Raw genomic sequence first — 20,409 nt, 5'->3', positions numbered from 1 at the left:
AGTGTACCTATCAGTATAAGCACAACAGACTAAATATACCTGAAGAAAATTTATGGGTATTCCTTTTAAGTGGGTTAATGATACTGCTCATGATGCATAGGCAAATTCCAACATATGTTTGTAAGCTCATTTTAGAATATGCCATTATACTTGTATTTGGTGAATTTAACTTTTTAAAAGTCAGTTGTGTGTTTATAAGATTTTTATCGGCCAGTTCCAGCCAGACATGCTCATTTCTGTGGCAGAATAAACATTAACCTGTAGAATTGGAAGGTCATGGGACAATTACTGTATTTCCATTGACATTTTGAACCATGCTGTTGTTATAGGGCCATAACATTGTTCTTCCATCCACCCTTTGTCACAGCAGTGAAGCTTCAGTGATCACCTGCAAAAAAAAGTACAGATTTGTACAGATCATGTCTTCCTGAAGGATCACCTCCAATAAGTCAGTTTTTTGTGACATCCCCTGCAGCAGCTGTAGTGTCCTGTGGATTACCAAGATTACTTTATATTTCTTTTAGTTTACTAGAACTAGGGAATGGGGCTATATTCATTCAAGAGACAGGTTTTATTTGTTTAATCTGCTTTGGGTTTCACAAAACAGTGATCCACTTCTTAGTTACCATGAACCATAAATAACATATAGATGAAGACTTCCAGTTAGTAAAAACAAAATGTGTGTTAGGGATATTAATCTGTATCAGTCACATAAAAGGCAGAGAGGGAACTAAAGGTTATTCCACAAGCTGCTCCTAAGCTGAACTGTCCAGTTTGGATGTGACATGTGCACTAGCCGTGTCTAGTCTAGCTTTCTTTATGTTGCACTGTGCTGCAAGTACAACATTAGAAATTATAATTATCTGCCTCCAGGCAATTCCCTAGGTATGCTGGGGAGCTTCATATTGCAGGGCACAATGGTGTTTTATGTGTGAGGAAATCTTGTAGCTATTTTACCAAGATTCAGGTTTGAATTACAGTGGTAAGAGAGGTGACCTTGGGGTTACGTGTGTTTAGTTTTCATTGTAAACTTAATAGGCAGAGATCAACCAAAGTGCACAGCGCTACCAGAGACGTTTAATTAAATGTACTGCATCTTTACTTTTCTTATAATTGAAAACTGTCATTTGTAAAGATATTAATCAAATTCACAGTCAATGACTGATCTAATTATGGGTACAGCTCTGCAAATCCTGTACATTTCGGATTTGTTTTAATTGATCAGTCACTCATGCTCATTTGCAGTAGCTTGCTAAATTATTGGTTTGACTTGGGAGGAGAGGAGAGTGAACTGAACAACTCATGATTCGTACAAGTTTCAATTTAATTGCCTTGCAGAGCAATCATTATTCTATATTCTTCTCTTGTATAATTTGCATGAGTCTGGTATTCATCAGGAGGAGTTTCTCAGGGCACAGATGATAATTAATTTGGAAAAGATTTGAGGGAGAGGAGTGCGAGGACCAGAGTGTGGAAAGCATAGGTAAACTACAAATGCTTCTTATTCATGATGAAAAAAGCAAGATTCTTTAATAAAAAGCTGCACATTCTAAATTTGGCTTTGTCCACAAGTTTCTGTCTGTACCTTTTATAGGGTTTGCAGGGGAGATGTGTGGGTAAATGAGCACTGCTGGCTCCTTAGCCCTTTCATAGGATTAAAAAGACCACATGCATCTTTACCTGTGGTGCAGCCTGATGCATGACCATGGCCTGCCTCTACATGATTTATCTTCTTCCCAGTGGGGGCCTTACTGGTGACGCTTCAAAGCTGTTGATAAGTCTCTGCTTCAAAAATGTTGGGTTTAGGCATTAGCTTCCTCTTTTGTGTATGTCTTCTTTTGCAATAGATGTTACATATTTGAAATGCTATCAGAAACAAAAGTCTGGGGGGAGGCCAGCAACTGGAAGTAAATTGAGTTAAAGCAGATGACTGAGAGAAGATGTGAAGGTTTGTCACTGCATCGCCTGCAGCTCAGAGGAGGATGTTGTTCTCACTGTCACATTAGAAAGCAGAAGTAGTAGCGTGGGCATGTTACAAGGCAGGAGTGAGTGTTGGGGGGAGACTGACAGGCAGCAGGGGCTGGTTGGAGTGTCTCAGCCCCTTGGCACTGCACAGGAGAGGTTTGAGCGCTGCCAGGAAGAGCTCAGAAGCCACACCAAGGTGTTAATGGCATAACTGTACAGCCTGCCTGCCCTTGCCATGATTTCTAGGCAGGCTTTATCTTTCACCAGAACATATTAAAAGTGTCTCTGTCACTGCACACTTCTGGCAGAGGCTGCTTTTTCGTTCTTGGCTTCCTGTTGCCTTTTCAGACAAGTCAGGGCATGGCTGACAGTAAGCAAAGACTTTCTAAAAACGACTGCTACATAGGATTTCTGGTGGAAGTAAAGCTATATTGTCTATGGCAAAAGAACAGCAAAAGTTTGCTGTTCTTACAGAGACCTCGTTTCCTCTAAGACTCACTCAGCAGCAGTTCATAGAGAAGCCTGTTCAAGGAAGCATAAAGACCCTTTACTCACTTTTTTTATAAAACAGGAGATGAGTAGTTATTTCCTGATTGAGACCATTTCACTTAGAATTGATACAACAGCACACTGCAGTTCAGCAATGCCTATGAATCCATAGCAATATTTTATTTTTCTAGCTTAATTAATAACCATCCAGCTGGAGTATTCTCTGTGAGATTTAATTTATGAAGTCTACAGTACTGCAATGAACTTGGTTATAGGAAAAAAAATTATGACATGAATGGATTTTATTATCAGCCAATGTTTCTTTTCCATTAGGGGTCGAACAGGAAGGATCCGTGTCTTATCTTTCAAAACCGGTGTCGTATCCCTTTGTAAAGCACACCTGGAAGATAAATATAGATGTAAGTTGATGTGGTTATTTTGGGTTTACCTTATGTTTGTGTTCCTGTTTTATTCCTCCTGTTTATTTATTTAATAAACATTTAAATAGCATACAGAAACATTATTTTAGATATTGCAGATGCAAAGTGTGTTTTTTCACGTTGTACTTTTAAGTTATTTGCTCTCTGTAGTTTTAGGTAATTTTGCACTGTGGTTGCCAAACATTTTTGATCACAACCCTCCAAGCAGAAAAAAATTTGACCATGGACCTCCAGTAGATGTAGATCTACTTATAAATTATGTACTCCTGTACTAATATATTGTCTACATTATAAAGCATACCAAAAGTAGAAAGTTAAGAAGTATGTGATAAAGATTAAATAAACACTATTTTGAAACTTTAAATTCAAACACTATTGTGAAACTTTTGAAACTTTCAAAAATTTATTATCTATACAAAAAGTATTTCTTTACTGCACAAGAACCCCTTTGGACACCACTGGTTCAGCACACCTTTATATACAAAAATGCATGTCTACAGGACACTTTCATGACACTATTTTCAAATATATTAACTTTTTAAAATTATTCCCACATTGTGGTCAGTCTTATTATGTACATTGTGTTTAAATATAGTTGCTACCTTTAAATAAATAAATTATAATAAATAAATATTAAAGGTGGGAAAATTTTGCGTATTTTAAGAGAGGAAATACTTGGAAAAATTTCACTTGCAGTCTTAGTTTTACCTGACTAATAAGTCAGTTCACTAGTGAGACTAGGATACAGAAAAGAACTACTGATAAATGTAGTTCTCAACAGTAACTTTCTTGTTGAATTAACTGGTAGTTCATTCATGCACTTAAAAATACCACTGAAAATCCAGCCTTTAGGGTTTGACCCAATGCCATAGCAATTTTTCATCAATTGTTATCATTTTACTCTCTACTAATGCAAGCTAAAGAACTCCAAAGAGAAAATAGACAGTACCAACAGTGGGGTCTGTGCATGACAATGTGTTATTGGATCAGATTTTAGGGCAATCACAATGAATGTCACAGTTTAGATTTCTAGATGTTTCATGTGGGTGTTAAGAAAAAGAATACAGAAAATCTTTTAAGGACATTTGTGCAGATGTTTTTCAAAATGATATTTCATCTAAGATTATCAAAGTTATAAAGGAAAACATTTATTAATGTTTTCGATTCTCCTGCAATATGTGTGCACTATAATGCATAACCTATTAAGTGTCCTATAACCTTGCTGAGGACAGTTAATGTTTTAATGACAGGGAATTGAAAGCTGAATAGCTGTGGGAGAGAAAGGAATTGTGCTGTCATGCTGTGGTCTGGCTTTGCCATCCATGCTGAAGTCATAGTGCAGTTGCCATTAGTATTGCTGAATGACTTGCACCCCTTACAATTTTTTGTCTCATTTGTGCAGCAGAGCAGAATTGGCTGTGCTAGTGCACAAGTCTTAAGGCTTGCAGATGTGATGGAAGAATTCATCCCAGAATTACTCATTATAAAACTAGACTTTGCAAGAGTGAAATTCATGTAATTAAAAAATAATCCTTTCTCTATCTGTTCCTTTATTCCTTTGGAAAAAAACAGATGTCAAAGCAGTGCTAGGAAAGTTATCTTGAGCAGTACTGAAGCACCTTTATAATTGTGTCCCTGGTGTTGGGTAAAATATTAAAATGACTCTAAAATAAAGCATTATTTTATTCTACTTATATTTTGCTCTCTGGTTTTTTTTAACTGTTGAAAAGTAAGGAGAATTTTTTCAGGTAATGCCAACAGATATGTTGCCAAATAAATATTTCATTTAATGATAACCTGTTTTTTCTTTTATTATGAATTCTATAACCTCTTCAATATATATGTAGTATAATTAATTCTCACCAAATTAAATTGAGCTTATGAAGGGATAATAATTCTGTCCTGGAAGGATTATTTTCTAGAATGACGCAATAACAGAACATGGCATCAAGTGACATTTCACTCCTGAAGTGAAATATTAATATGATCTTAAAATTTCTGATGGATGGCAGGTTCTGCCATACTGTAATTTTTATTTTATTTTAGAAATTCTCTTGAATTAAAAGATCATCATATATCAAAGTTAGGGAGCTCTGGTTTATTGCTGTAACTCATCTGGAAGAGAAATGGATTCTCTGAGTTGTATGTTGATTGCTCAGACTTGAAAAGATGCTCTATGAAATTATTTCACCATTAAACGTTATTTTTTAGACATCTGTGTTGTGGCTTGAAGATCCTGCTGTGTAGTTAGCTGTGTTGTCGAGTCTCTGCTTCTGTAACCAGAGTGGCCTTTCTTCCCAGGTACAAGACAGTAGCCCTATTAAAAATTACCACAAGACTCACATTTCACAGGAAAACCCCAGTGTTTATGGGAACAGAAGCAGCCAGATGGAAGTCATATTTGTGTTCACGTCCTCCAAGGCTGATGACTACACCTGTGAGCCTTGGAAACGAAACAAATCTGGGCTGCTTGCCACATCCTGGTGGTGATGCTTGACCTCTGGTGTCCTTCTCCTTCCTCCAGACCTGTTCAAACAAGTGGCAAGTTCCACTGGCTTCTGTGACCAGCGCCGGCTGGGGCTGCTGCTGCACGACTCCATCCAGATCCCGCGGCAGCTGGGGGAGGTGGCCTCCTTCGGGGGCAGCAACATCGAGCCGAGCGTCAGGAGCTGCTTCCAGTTTGTAAGTTCATGCTTTGCTGGCTCTGAATTCTCCTCTTGGTATTTTGTCTTGAGCTCACTTACTTCCAAGGAGGATTGAAACTCTGGGATAGGATTAGGGTACTGTGGGTCATGTGATAGTATTGGCCATTGGTTTATTAAGATGTTTCTTTGGTGGGATGTATTTGACAGCAGATGATTGTCATTGGAGCTCCTGTTGGAACTGAAATGCAAATGGTGTCAGTCTTTGTTGCAGCAGCTCCTGGCTTTACAGTTTTCTATTGCCCAGCAGTAGATAACTGTTTATTGCTGCTGTGTAGGTGAACAGCAGTGGTTTATATAAATTTTGGACATGTACATACCAGTGACAGCCAGGTGCCCCGGGGAGCGATAGGCAACCGCCTGCAGTGCTGTCTAGGGGCGAGGAGGGCTCGATGAGCTCCTTCCACTCCTTGAATGGATAATGCCAGTTTTCTTTTAAAGAGTACTGAAAGAACTCCTGTCCTGTCTGTTGAGGAATGCACAGCAAACTGGAGGCTCTTTTTCAAACTTGTAAATTATTTAATCTGGGGAGGAAGAGAGTTAAGGGAATTATTCATCCTTATCACAACTACCAGCAGAATGCACAAGATGAAGACAGCTGCTTAATGAAAAGGTAGAGGAGGGGAGGTAATGTATGGTCTGTGATTAACTCTAAATGCATCTTCTACATTACAATGGAAAAAAGCTCTTTTCCCATCTCCTCACTATCCCTGAGGGATTTTTTTGTTTGCTTGGGGAAGGGGGGAGTTGTTTGCTTTTTTGCCTGCTGCTCAAGTTTCATTATGTAGTAGTTTCAGTTCTGTAGTAAGCAAAACACAGCAAGTGTTTTCAATGAATATTAATGCTTCAAAGTAGACTGCATACACACAATGACTTCGAAAAGAATCTAATTCTAAAATCACCACAAACTTCAGTTCTGGTGGGACATTTACTTTTTGTATTCTTGGCATTTCTTTTAACAGGTTAATTCTACAGGATTTACATTTTACTGTTCCTGTCATTCATGTCATTCACATTTTATAACTCTAATCAGTATTTGATGCCATTTCAGAATGAGTGTTTTGTAGGGCTATGTCCTGGGTGAATAACCCATGTTCATAAACTGTGCACAGTAATGTTGATAGGGTGCTTCCAAGCCTTGACTTGCATGTTGGGCTGTCAAGTGACACCAACACAAAATGATCATGCAGCAAATTCATGGTAAAATTTTTGTATAAATGACCTTCCTCAGGAATGAGGACTCGCTGGAGTCTGTTGTTTTCCCAAGTGAATGTCAACAGCACTTTAGAACACCATTGAAAAACTGATAAGGAAAGTGACCTCAGAATCTGGCAAAACCATAGCTTTTTTAAAGAAGGCTGTCATTCCATTTGTTTGCACTAGGAATAAAACAATATAAAATCACAGCGATGAAACACACGAAACTTGTTTTTTTATAGAGAAGACTCTTGGAGATGATCCTGTACAGGTCTGGGAGTGGGACTCAGTGATTCTTGTGGGTTCCTTCCAATTCAGCTTATTCTGCAATTCCATGATTTTGTGATAACTGTTTATTTGAACAAAATGACTTAGCAATATCATCATTAGAAATTAAGACATGCCAGCAGGCTGAAAGTTGTACCACATCCAGCTGCTGACATTTCTAGGAACAGCCGAAGCACAGCTGGACACAACCTTTAGCATGATCAAAAATCAGAACATCAGAAAACCTGAAGTTTCCTTCTCTTACCTGCACTGAAAAACATATTTTTTTCTTACCTGCAACAGGAGGAATATAATCCTCTTATTTTTCCTCCAGATGAAACTTCATTTTAACTCTCAGAGTGCAAGTTCGTTTCCAGTCTGGGCTGCAGCAGAACAGATTATTCTAGGTGGGACAGAAAGGGGGAGGGAGGCTGGGATGAGGAGGGGAAATAGAGGAATAGGTGGGATGGAGTCCTAGGCAGAGGAGCAGAAATCCAAACACAGGGAAAGCTTTAATGAGGGCAAGGGAGAAGGAATTGAGGAGTGGAAAGGATGACCCTTAGGGAATGACAGTAAGAACAGCAGTAAGAATAATAGTGATGAAGGAGACAGTGTGGGTAGAATGAGGTATGAAAGAAAGGAGCAGTCAGGAATGGAGATGAGGAAAGAGATAAGAACTTTCCATGAGGAAGGGAGAAAGGGAACACTGAGACATCCTTTTGGTGTAGGATGGTGGGCACCAGGATGCACAGGCTGGGGGACAAGCACAGAAGTGTTGGTGGGGGGAGCACAGAGCAGCACAGGAAACAGGGAAGCTGGAAAATCTGGACAGTACTGCTGCTCCCAGCAGCCTCCTGTTACTGGAGCAAGATAATTCATTTTTGTAGAATATTGTGGGGGTTCATAGTTTACATTACTGCATGGAAACTAATTTAAGTCTTTCTTTGTACGCCCACGTTGAGGAATTCTACTTCTTTAGTTTTGGTTTTTTTCTTCCCTTTTTTGTTCCATCTTTCTGGTGATGATAAGCCAGCAATATAATTGCAGTCATGTCAGAGTCGCAACAATTGTGTGCTTCAGCAATGGTTCTCCCAGCTCCCTTAGGTTAGGTGCCCTGGCAACGGCCTTGTCTGTCTGCACAGCAGCAGAAAAAAAGGGGATATTTACTGTTCCCAGAGATAACAGGGGAAATCTCTCCTGCTTTTTGAAGGGTGAGTCCTTGGGAATGAGGTTTGGGCAGGGAGGAGCCCAGCCCTGCTGTTGGCAGCAGCATTTCCTGCTGCACTTCTCTGCTCCTGAGAATTGGGTCCCCTTCTCCCGAGGCTGCTCCAATCCTCCTGCTACTTCTCCCTCCCCCAGTAATGACTTGGTGCTTTCTGTAGTTTTCTTCATTTGCAGGAAGGTGCTGGTAGAAGTTCTTGGGAGGAGAAGGATGTCATGGGACTCATCTTTCCTATTTGGAGCAGGGGTGTGTAATTTATGCTTTGAGATATTAAAAAAAAAAAAAACTTTTAAGTTTAGAGAGGAAAGAGCTTATTTCAGTGACCACTTGAAGACTGTATAGCCTGTTTAAGCTCAGAATGCATCAAAGCAATCTATAGATCCATGAAAAATTGAGTGAATTCAGTGTTGCTGCAGTGTGAAAGGACTTTCCTTTTAGTTCTGTGATGAGTATGTTTTTTAAGTAAACAGGATAGGGAAATGATATGGAGTGAAGGACACACAGTTTTAATCGCAGTGGAAAATTATTAATATGCTTTCCTCATATAGTGTAAACAGGACCTAGGAATTCACATCACTGCCTTGGATGAGTTACTGTGACATTGGGACTTTGAAGAAATGTGATGAGAGAGCACAGTGCAGCTCAGAAGAAAATGTCCCTTGCCATTTCTCAGTAAAATGTTGGATAGTTGGTTCTTGGTTATAAAATGCTTTAAGTATGCTTTCTTTCAAGGATATACTTGAATTAGAGTACTTGATGTTAAAAACTAGAACAGATGAAGCTAAGGAGTAGTAAAATATGTGCAGTTAACTGATACTTTTTAAACCTTGTTTTGCTTCATTTTGATGAAGCAAAGTATTTTAATTTTCTGTATTGTATAGTCTTCATTACTAAATTTGTACTTGATCAATCGTAAGGCAAGATGAGCCAATTTTCTAAAACCATGGAAGTGTGTCCAAATCTGGTGTATTTACTCAGGCAAATAAAATCCAAAATAGAGCAGTTAGTCCTTTTAGATGGCATTTGGGTGTTGCAAATCCTGGGCCAGGACCCTGAAAGTGACTCTGGTCACAAATGCTGTGATTTGAATTGGTTGGACAGTTGTTTCTTGAGGCATTTTTTATTGCTTTTATTTTTGAGCAGTTAGGAAATACCAGTACTGTGTACAAATAACTATATATATTGTTATATATACAAGTCCATATGAAAATAACTTAAAAGTGTAGTGTTACTGTTGAGGGACTCAATTTCTTTTAACAGATTCAGGCAGCCCTTGTTTCTATTCATAGGATATTTCTTCTGCTTCTGGCTCTGACAAGAGAGAGCTGGCCAAAGGGAACTAGCAAATCCTTCCTCAAGCTGCTGTGCTGTAAATGTCATAAAACAGCAATTCTGGTTTTATTTCAGCAGGATTTTGTGAACCTGTGCCTGACTTTGGAGGCAGTCTTGAAGAGTCCTACAAGTGAGCTGCTTTCAAAAGCTATTTTAAAATGGTTTAAAGGGTGGGGATCAGGGAGATGCTGTTCAAGTGTGCATGATATAAAACTACATGTAGATGATATAAAATGACACTAATTCACTTCTGGATTCATGTTATTTTATTTTATTATTCTTTGCCACAACACTAAAATCATTGACTGGTGTAGTCAGTGCAATCAAGTATAATGCAGGAGGGGAAGACAAGGGTGAACAGGGTTAGGTCTGACTTTGGGGAGACAGGGTTGCTGTTACTGGCTGCTCTGCATTTTTAGACTTTAACAAGTCATAAGAATCCCATCTCTCCGTTTTTTTTTTTTGTCCAAAACAGTATTTACTAATGTAAAGCTTTCCATCCGGAGTGAAAAACACCACTCAATTAACAATGTTAATTCGTTTCCAGTCAATTTCCTACACTGCACATAAGCAGAATATAGCTAATCAGAAATGTTATCAGAAATTTCTGCTGTGTTATCTGACTCAGTCTAAAAGCATTCCACATTTTTCATATAAAATCCTAACTGTATTTTGTAGCATATTTCCTATTATGGACAGACAAAGTTAATATAGCATAGGGTATTTTTTTCAGCTACTAGCTAGAGGAAGAGAGAGAGAAGAACAAAAATCTCGTCTCCCAAGTATTACATAAAGATGCTAGCACCACCCCACTTCCTATTTCCCCATTGTTTCTGCAAAATAAATACTGAAAAACAGATGTCTGGAACATAATGAATTTGAATGTCCTCCATAACAAATTGTTACTTGTAAGCTGGAAAGGCCTTAATGAATTTTACTTTATGATTCACTCAGTTATTACCATAAAAATTGTGAGTTGCACAGAAATGTGTTCAAGAGAAGAACCATTAATGTTCTTTACAGCTTGATCTTGTTGCTTCAGATATGAACTATATGAATTCAGCCTCTTTCCTGTATGTAAAATCTTCAGCTGCTGCCTTACTGGATTTAGAGATTATTAAAAAAATTGTAATGGCAGCTCAGGAGACAGTCGAAAACTGTCTGTCCTATACTGTCTGACCCTGACCAGCTTTTCTCCACGTGGCTTTAAATCTTCATGTAATATAATTCAGAAGCAGTTCTGATACATTTTAATGCACCTAATCTCTTGGAGCACAGGTTTTGTACAGTTGCCATACAGAGCTCTGGCTAGGCAGCTATTGGGACTGCTGGCAGTGAATTGACAGTGACTGCAAAATTAAAATAGATCTAGGGTGTTACAGAAAGTCTTTCATTGCTGCAGCATTTTCCCTGCAAATTTAAAGCAGCTACAAGCGGAGAGCAGCGTTTTGAGCGGCTCATTCTTATTCTGACTGCAGCTTGCACTGCAGCATTTCCGTACACCTCATGTTTTTCTCTTAGGAATGGTGTATTAAAGAGATCTTCTTAATTTTTTTTTGTTGTTGTTGTTGAGACTTAGAGGACCTCTGTATAGAAAGTGTAGTCTGCTAGGCAGGGTAGTGGTTTGCCAGTGTAGTTGCTGGCTGAAGCTGGATCCCTGAGTGAGTCACAGAAAGCCTCTCCCCTGCCCCTTTGTTGCCCTGCCTTTCAGCTGAAAATATAGATGGTCATATTTTAGAAGCATGCCTTTCACTTAGGAGTTCCAAAATTAATTTAATTTGACTGAATTCACTGATGTACCGTGGCAGAAGGCAGTATTCACTGTTCTGAGCAAATCCCCTTCCTAGTGTTGACTGGATTTTATTGTGCTTTTGCTTTTCTCTTTCTATTCTGGGGTGGGGGGGGGGGGGGGGGGGGTGCGGTTTCCTAAATTCTATGTGAAAAAACAGAGAACTAGGGTTTAATGCAGAAGACTTCAGAAGTGTTTCAATGTGTGTTCCATTTAATAGAATCCTTCCACGAATATCAAACTGTAAAGCACTTTTATCTGAATAATTGTAGATATGTTCTGATTTGATGTTTTTACCCCAAACATCTGAAAAAGGATATTTTCTACTATACTAGAAGTCCATGTATATGGATCCCAGGTGTAGTGATAGGAATCATTGGATGGTTCCCAAATTAGCACCTTAAGAAGGAAGCTCTGACCAAGAATCTTTGTTTCTGATTAACTAAAGTATTGCAGCAGCATGTTAAGTCCATTTTAATGCAGTTCATTATTCAGGGCATATTACAGGGTTTGTATTTCACGTCTTTTTTGTGGGGTTCTGTCTGGGAGAATGCATTTTTCTGAGCCTTCAAATATTGATCAGTTAATTTGTCAAGGTTATAAACAGTGTTAGATTTAAAAGAAAACAAAAAACCAAACTACAGCTAATTGGTTTTCCCTATAGCTCTCTCTTCTGCAGATCAGCTGGGATATTTTTTTTCTCAAAATTCGTTGCTAGCATTTTTAGTGGATTAGGGTTTTAGCTAGGTTATACTAAACTCAAATTTCAAACTAATGAGAAACTGGACAAGTAACTGAGAGCAAGCATAAAAATCCTCAGCACTCAATCCCCTATTCATCTTGGTCCATGTACATGGTACATTAATGCTTATTATTTATTTAAGTGCTTCAAATGGGTTTGGAACCACAAAGGAAGATAGTCAGCCTTGTGAAGTTTAAAATATAAAAGACTGGCCCACTGAGAGCTGTATTTGAAAGCATAGAGAGAAGGGAAAACAGAAGATTTAAATATATTCAGACCATAAATATGCTGTTGCTGTGGGTAGCGTGGAAGGAAATGTCTTGAGGAATTGGAATTAGCATGTAGTGATGGTTTAGTGAAACAGCACGATGTTACCCCTCTTCATCACTTGGGCAGTTCCCTGTGTGGACACATCCTCCCTTCTCCCACCCTTCCCACTAGAGCCCCTTGAGGTTTCCACCTGACCTATCACCTTGCTGAAACCATCTCCCAGGTTCTCAGGTACCAGTTTTGTGCAGGCTTCATGACACCTGCACGACACAGGGCTGTTTCCTGTAAACACTGACTCCATCATTCCACTGTTTTCCTTTAAATCCCTTTTGATGCTCCATGCCTTCGTTCTGCACTGTTCTTTGCAGTGTGCAGCCTGCTGGTACAGTGTGACCTCTACCCATGCATAGACATCACTACTGTATCCTGTTTCCTTGTGGGTTTTATCTGTTTGTTTTCTTTTTCCATACTGTGGGTGATCTGGGTAGGGATGATATATCATTTTTTTGGGGGTGCATGGTGTCTGGCACAATGGGATTGGGCTCTGTGACTGAGCTGCCTTGGAGTTACAATGGAAAAGATACCTGAAATGTCACACGGGATGGGACAGGATGGGATGGGAGCAGAAAATGGGTTTTCTGGGAGCTGTTCATTGGCTCTTCTGCTGTTGGCAAAGAGATGAGTGTGGGATGTAATAGAACCTGAGAACGTTATTTTGTGGAACAGAACTGTATTATGCTTGCAGTCAGTGATGGGAAATTTAAAGAAGTCGTTTGAGGCATTTAAGGAGAAAAAGTTTACATGTTTAACAACAGGCTTGAGAGAGACTTGAATCATTTCCTTATGTGTGCATTATGAAGAAAGGTCAGTGTGATAATGAAAAATGTTAAGGAAAAAGGAATTTTGATCAAAAGACATGCAATTTTTAGGGCTTGGATAGCAATTTTTAAAATAGGTGTGAAGCAGTGCTATATGGTCTCCAGTAAGAGAGACAGAGAATGTGAGATCAGGCATCAAAGGTGATCCTGTAAGTGGATGATTTTCTCTGTGACAAAGTACATGGTAGTGCTGTCTATTGTAATAGAGAGAATAAGAGAAAGAGAGATTTGAAATATTAATAATGGTTTTCAGTTCCTGACTTGAAGACAGGATCCTGAGGATTTTTTTTTTTCATGAGTAGTTGGACTGAGGGAAGAAAGAGCTGGAATATATTCCTGGAAGAGATACGGAGTTGACAACAGTTTGAACTGTTAGTTAGCTGGTGAGTAGACAGATCAGTTGCGCTCAGCCCCTGTTATTTTTCCCCTTGTGTTGCAGGCCAACAACAAACCAGAGATCGAAGCAGCCCTTTTCTTGGACTGGATGAGGCTGGAGCCACAGTCCATGGTGTGGCTGCCTGTCCTGCACAGGGTGGCTGCTGCTGAGACTGCCAAGCACCAAGCCAAGTGCAACATCTGTAAGGAGTGCCCCATTATTGGATTCAGGTACAGACTCTCTCCCTTTCAGCCATGTGTGCATTTGCTTGGTGAAGCAAGAGCTCTGCCTGATTCCAGGCAAATTTTATAGGCATTTTATTCTTGGAAATAATAATGGTGATAGGGACACGAATGAGAGTAGCACCTAGACTGGGTACAGTGCTGTGAGACTTGAAGAGGACAATAGTCATCTCTCAGTTAAAATATGGCACTTCCTCTGTGTCCCAGTGTTTCCATGCCTCAACAAAAGCATTGTTGGATTGCAAAGTGACACAATTTGCCTTACATTCAGCATGTCCTATGCAGTTGCATTTTCTGAATTGGATCCTAATGAATTGCTTTCCATCATAGCATAAAGCAAGGAAGTGCCTTGAAAATTCTCAGGCATGTAAAAGCTACATGTGCATTTCTCTGCGAAAGAATGTTGGTGGAACATTAACCTGGAGTGGGGGAAATGTTGCTGGTCTATTTAAACATCTGGATTGACACCGTGGTTACTATGGCAATGAATAAGTCACTGTGTTGTAAAATGGCTGTGTGTTGGTGTGCCTGTTGAGAAGCCACTTAAGGGCTAAGTAAATACTCACTTTCAATTATGCCTAGACTTGTTTTATCACTTTGCTTCGCAATAGCTGCTTTGTATGGTTTCTGCCCTTTTTACACACAGTCTTCTTTTACCATTGGCATTTCTCCTTCTGTGTTATCGTGTTGTTTACAAAGAGCTTTCTGTAATTTTGTTTCTAAAATCCAGACAGATAACAGCAGCTATGCTACACATAAAAGCCATCATTTTGCTCTAACCTGGGAGCAGATGAATGTAGCTTTTATGCATGTAGTGGGACAGTGCTTTCTGCTACAAGCAGTGGGAAGTGGGGGAAATTTTGAAGGCATTTATGTCTTTGTTTTGAATCTGAGGCTGTTGCTCTAGTAGTCTAAATTCTATTCCTTTGGGGTTTTATTCACCATTAATGTCTTAACTGGGAAGTGATAAATACTGCTGAGGAAGAGCTATGGATTGGATATCAGTAATTCAGCACATCCACAAAGTCTAATTTTCCAACTCCCAGATGCAGTTTATGAACTACTGTATTACTCACACAGTTTTGTATAAACCAGCCAAAGAAGAGTAGGTGGAATTGAAAAGTGCAGCCCTTGGAAATATCAAAGGATGCCAAGTGAATAGATAGTCTGTTGTAAGCACCGAGAACTCGGGGAGAGGACACTGGAGCTCTGTGTTTGTGTCTAATTTTACTTGACTGATCTCATCTGTCTCTTAAATTTATATAACAAATCTATTATCATTATAGTAGAATCTGTCTGTCACAGATTTTTTTTCTCTGTCTTTGCAAGTCATTGAAACCCTGTGTACACACTTGACAAAAAGATACTGTATTGGAAGGCTTTTAGAAAGCTAATCCTGTGCACCCAGTTCATGTAAAACAATGTTCTTTTGAGGTCGTTGTGGCTGAGCTGCTTCGTGTATTTGGAACAAGACAACCCTTATGCCTCCGGCTCTTTCAACCACTTCAGCACAGCAGATACAACAGTTAGCTGCCTCATAGAGCTGATGAGATTAAGTAATGGCCCAAAAGTGCATTTGGAGTTTTGCATGGATGGAATGCTCTACAGGAAAATTGTTTTTATAGAGGTGCTAGGAAGGACATGAGGGGGTTGCCAGAGTGACTTACTGAGGGCATTACTTTCTTGAATTTTCCTCCTGGAGGACATTCTATTTTAGGAATCATGATGAAGAGCAAGAGATATGAAGTTAGTGTCATAGAAATAAAAAGTGTGGTAATGTCTTTCATATATTAAAGGTGAGTGAACGTGTAGAAATCTTCATTGTTGCCCAATATTAAAAATATTTTTGAAGATTGAGGTCTATGACAAACATCTGAAGCAGCAGTACCTGTCCCTCAGGGCAGAGGAGCATTGCTGGACATTGCACACTGTGTGACATCTCAGGGAAGAGAATCTACTAAAACAGCAAACTTGATGTGCTGATAGGAAGCAGTCACACACAAAGCTCTGAAGCCATGAATTTTTTTTTATCCTCTTTTAGGTACAGAAGTTTAAAGCACTTTAACTATGACATCTGCCAAAGTTGCTTCTTCTCTGGCCGTGTTGCTAAAGGTCACAAAATGCACTATCCCATGGTGGAGTACTGCACACCAGTAAGTAGCTGTTTTACTGACCCTTACTGTCCAGTAAAAACTTATTTTCCTGAGTGCAAGGTAATAAAGCATTTAGGACTGTTTTTCTTCCCTCCTCCATAATTAAATCTCATTTTATATACTATATATATGTCTGCAATTTTGTTGCTTAGTCAAGGATGCTCCAATGGTTTGAAGTAAATTGAAGTTCATTGTTTGCACAATTCTGTGTCATAGTGTATTGTTGTGTGCTAATGACTTGTTCTGTGTTCAGTGCCATAGCTCACTTTATGGATCATCCTGGAAGCACATGATTTGTGTAAATACTTACTAATATCTTGAGTTCCAAGGTTTTCTTCATATCTTGGGTCCCAAGGTTTTCTCCAGACTAGTGTGTGATTTTTTTCCTCCTTTCCTCATCAAGTTGCCACTTGCTTCTCCCACAACACTATGGTTGTGTTGTAAGTTCTTCACTATTTCATGGTACCTTTGAATTGTCTGATCATTTGATGATATAAAATGCCAGGGAAGTTTTCATGGTTGCAAGGTAGATTTTATTTTTGAAGCGGGGAAGCCAGGGCATTCAGTACAGGATGCTGCAGTGATGGTGTGGTGAGGGTCTTCGCCCTTCTTTCATGGCTCCCAAAAGCATTGGTTTTGCATAAATGTTTCTTTCATACCTGACAGCTGTCAAGGGAAATTCTGCATTTTTCTCTCAGTGTGCTTCTTTTTTGGCCTCTCAGGACCAGTGCAAAGGGGCATCAATTAGAGACGCTCTCAAGTTAAACTTCCACCATGTAGCAAGATTGAGCTTTCAGCTGCCTTTGTTATTGTTTGTCTTGAAGCAGTGCAGTCTCATCAGCATTTCCTGGTGAAATAGGATTATTCCTAGTCTTTCATCTGCTGGTAGTCATAAATGGTGAAAAGAAAGCATCAAAATTACACTTGGGCTAGCCTCATAAAATTATACTAACAGTCTTTAAATCTTCATCCAAGCAAAAAGGCATGGCCAAAATGAAGCAATGACTCTCAGCTTTTCTTAGAGACCTAAAAAAGGGAGAAAAAATGTATGCCCCTAAAATAATTATAGTAAAGCAATCCAGAATTTTTGTTAGTTTTAACTTACAGATAGTTACTTGCATTATCTATCCACTTTTACCCTTCAATGGCAGTATTTCCTGGGAATCTCTGCAATGGCAGCCAGTGCAGATTGCTGGCTCTTTGTCAGTGTTTGTTGGCTGTGGTTTTCAGCTCCGTCCCTCAGGGACTGAGGTTGCTGGAAGGGCGATTTGCCTGAACTGCTGCACCAGTCAGAGGGAACTGCTGGCTCTGCCTGGGCAGGTCTGAACAGACTTCTCCATTGCAGGCATTCCTAGAGCAGAATCTCGTGATCTGAGTCGTAGGCAGGGTGAATGAGTGAGGGAGAGACTGACTCCCTGGGAGCCTTCTTTCCACCTGTGGCTGAACCCCTCCTTCCCGCGTGGACTGAGGCTTTGCTTTGCACTTTGCCACTCTTATTCTTGCTTAGAAACAACTTGGAAGATTTGTGAGTGAAACAAACCAGTATCTTCCAGCTATTTTGTTACCCTTTTGATGTGTTTGGAAGAAAGAGAAATGAAAAGGGATTACGAGGTGCACCCCTAGCCTCCAGCAACTCACTGCAGTGCTGCATCCAGCAGGTTTGTGTTATCCTTGAAAATACAGATTGCCAAGAGGTGAATGTGGTGGTGAGCAGAAAACCTGCCACCACGTCCAGCCTGCTGGATCAGAATAAAGAGCCATTCACAGCCAGTGGATTTTTCCCTGAACTCCAGCAACCCGTGCTAATGTGCCGTGCCTGGCTGCACAAGCAGCCAGCTGAATTAGAGGAGGATTAGCTGGGGTGGAGGGGGAGTGAATGTGACACACAGCAAGCCCCACGCTTTTTGGTGTTGCTGCTATTACAAAAAATTTACTCAAGTACTGGGGGACTGAATGTCCACTGAAGCTATGTCTAGTTTGTAATTGTTTTCTAAATGAATGAAAAAGAGTATGCAAGTGGCAGAGCGTTTATCAGTCTTCCTCCACACTAATCTCTCACCTTAAAATGCATTTTGGCAGACACAAGACATGTGATGCCTTCTTTGATAATATCTTTGCAATAATTCAATGTGCACACTAAAGTGTTCTGATATTTTTGCTTTCCCTCCCTCTTAGTATCAAGAAATTTTTGAGCACTGCAGTCTTTAATTCTGCTTAGGGGAGTTTTGAGAACTCTTGCTAAATACCTGAGGGATGTGATAATATTCTCTCTTTTGCGAAAGGTTGAGTCAGAATAAGGGCAAGGCAGTTGCTTGGTTTTCATTTAGACAGAAAAATTGCTACAATTATTCCTGAAAGCAACACATCTCAATTTATTGTTCAAAGAGATAGGACTTTTTTAAAGAGTTTTCAAACAAAGCATAGATAACTTATAGACTGAGATGTAAATGCAGGATGATTTTTTTTGTTAGAGTTTAATGAGCAGTGACACACGAACATAAAAAACACCTTGTTGGAAGTGTGTCAGACTGATAGACCTGTCTATATCTCAGGTTCCCAGTCAATGCTGAGGTCTGGGGAGGGGCTTGGCATGGCATTTTCTTAAACCAAACTGGGAAAAGTCAGCTGGTGGTAAAGCTATTCCTATTTGGTTTCAGAATAGTTTTGGAACTTGCTCAACCCATCTGCCTATATGTTGCTTTGACTTAAGAGAGTTGGGCTCCACTGTTTCTTCTTCATAAAACAGTTCTACCGGGAATTTTGGTCTGGATGATTTTACTCTGAAAATCATATATAATAAACCATCTGTGGAGTAAATCAGACGGTTTGGCTGAAAATTGCCTCAGTTTATCATCTTGTCCATGTAATAATCACATTTTCTTTGCCTTTCTTGTGCTTCTTGAACACTTTTTAAATGGCATTTGGATCATATGAGAGGTGCCTGATGCTTTTAGCTGTCACTAGAAGATATATTTTCTTCTTGGGATTCTTGTGGTACCAGCTAGATTGGGATGTTTCTGTGCAAACACAGCATTTTGCTGTTCAGTTGTCATGGAAAAGTTTCAGTGGGGAGAGAGGGGAAAACAGTCCCAGGAAGGCTGAAGCAAAGAATGTTTAATTTCTAATACCTCAAAACAAATAATCCAAATTGCACTCAAATCCAATAGAATGTGTTCTCAATATCAATAATAGACAGGGCATTAATAAATGGTTATAAATGTGACAGGTGAACAACTGGACAGAAAGCTGTGCTTAGCCTATTTATATCAAGATTAAATATTGAAAGTTTTTCTCTGTTTCCAGCAGATGTGCTCTGTGTGCTCTCTTGATGACAAGCTGGTTAAGAGCTCTCCTGGCAGGCATTGCAGATGGAATTCAGCAGAGGGAATTCCCTCCTCCAGAGGCATGGGAAGGGAGCCACCTCAATAAATCTCCTTTCTGGAATCCTCTGGGTGGTCTGGGCCTTTACTTCTGATTAATTAAGGAAGGGATACTTAATATTACCAAATATTATCTCAGTTTCTTGAAAATACAGATGCTGCTATACTGGCTTATAGGTTCTGCTGTGTCACTTCTCTGCCAGCCATTGCTTACACTGAATTTTCCTGCTGGCCAGACTGACCAGAAAGGGAGCCAAAATCTTTCCAGCTTTACATGAAACTCATAGGTGTCCTAAGTAGAGGGATCGTATTTGCCTTTTCTGTTAATACTGTTCATACTTTTTGCAGATATTTTTTCAGGGCATCCCTAATTTTTCTACCTTTTAAAAATCTATGTATCTGTGTTTGGGCAGCTCTGGGAAGGTTGGCTTAACTTATGGGTTCCAGCACATTCGTCCCCTATATGTAGAAGGCACAGAACTCAATAAAAATGTCAAAAAGATTAACTTTTCCCTGATTTCTTTCCCTTAAATTAGATAGATTGGAGAAGCAATATTGTTATGTGGGTCAGGAGGAACTTAATTTACTGTAAAAGATCAGTACTTCAGGATCTAGTGCTTCCGCAAGGTTCAGAGAAGGGAGTGCAGCCTGACTGAAGTAATTGAAGTCTTACATTAAAATTCATCAGAAAATTGCCTGATTCTTCGTCAGGCTCTCAATAAATCTTGCATCTTCACAGCAGACATCCTTGAAACTCTTCCCAACTCTTTCTAGTCTTTCTAAATCTATGTTGTGTTCCTCTGCTGGTCTCTACAGCAGCAAGGGAAGCCTGCTGCAGGCAAGGGAGTAGAAAACTTCATGCAAATTGTTCCCTCCTCAGAGTATTGATTTTAAATGCCTCCTAGTTTCACATTGAGCAGGTGCAGGAAGAAATAAATGATCTGAGAGCTTTAAGCATCTCTCAC

The 20,409-nt window shown here is 39.6% G+C and overlaps 1 protein-coding gene across 18 annotated transcripts in view; it reads left to right on the top strand.

Annotated features, from left to right (window-relative positions):
- DMD (dystrophin) overlaps nt 1–20,409 on the top strand; it is a 1,148,985-nt gene that overhangs the window by 1,089,662 nt on the left and 38,914 nt on the right. For all 18 annotated transcript variants that reach the window (XM_077781657.2, XM_021553010.4, XM_021553014.4 and 15 more), the window contains 4 exons: nt 2,788–2,873; nt 5,419–5,576; nt 13,733–13,899; nt 15,953–16,064. In XM_077781657.2, the coding sequence (XP_077637783.2) occupies nt 2,788–2,873; nt 5,419–5,576; nt 13,733–13,899; nt 15,953–16,064 (523 nt within the window). The remainder of the gene's footprint in view (nt 1–2,787; nt 2,874–5,418; nt 5,577–13,732; nt 13,900–15,952; nt 16,065–20,409) is intronic.

The sequence above is a fragment of the Lonchura striata genome, chromosome 1 (genome assembly GCF_050655825.1).
Source record: "Lonchura striata isolate lonStrDom1 chromosome 1, ASM5065582v1, whole genome shotgun sequence".
Classification (NCBI taxonomy): domain Eukaryota; kingdom Metazoa; phylum Chordata; class Aves; order Passeriformes; family Estrildidae; genus Lonchura; species Lonchura striata.
This window is presented reverse-complemented; position numbering and strand designations above follow the sequence as displayed.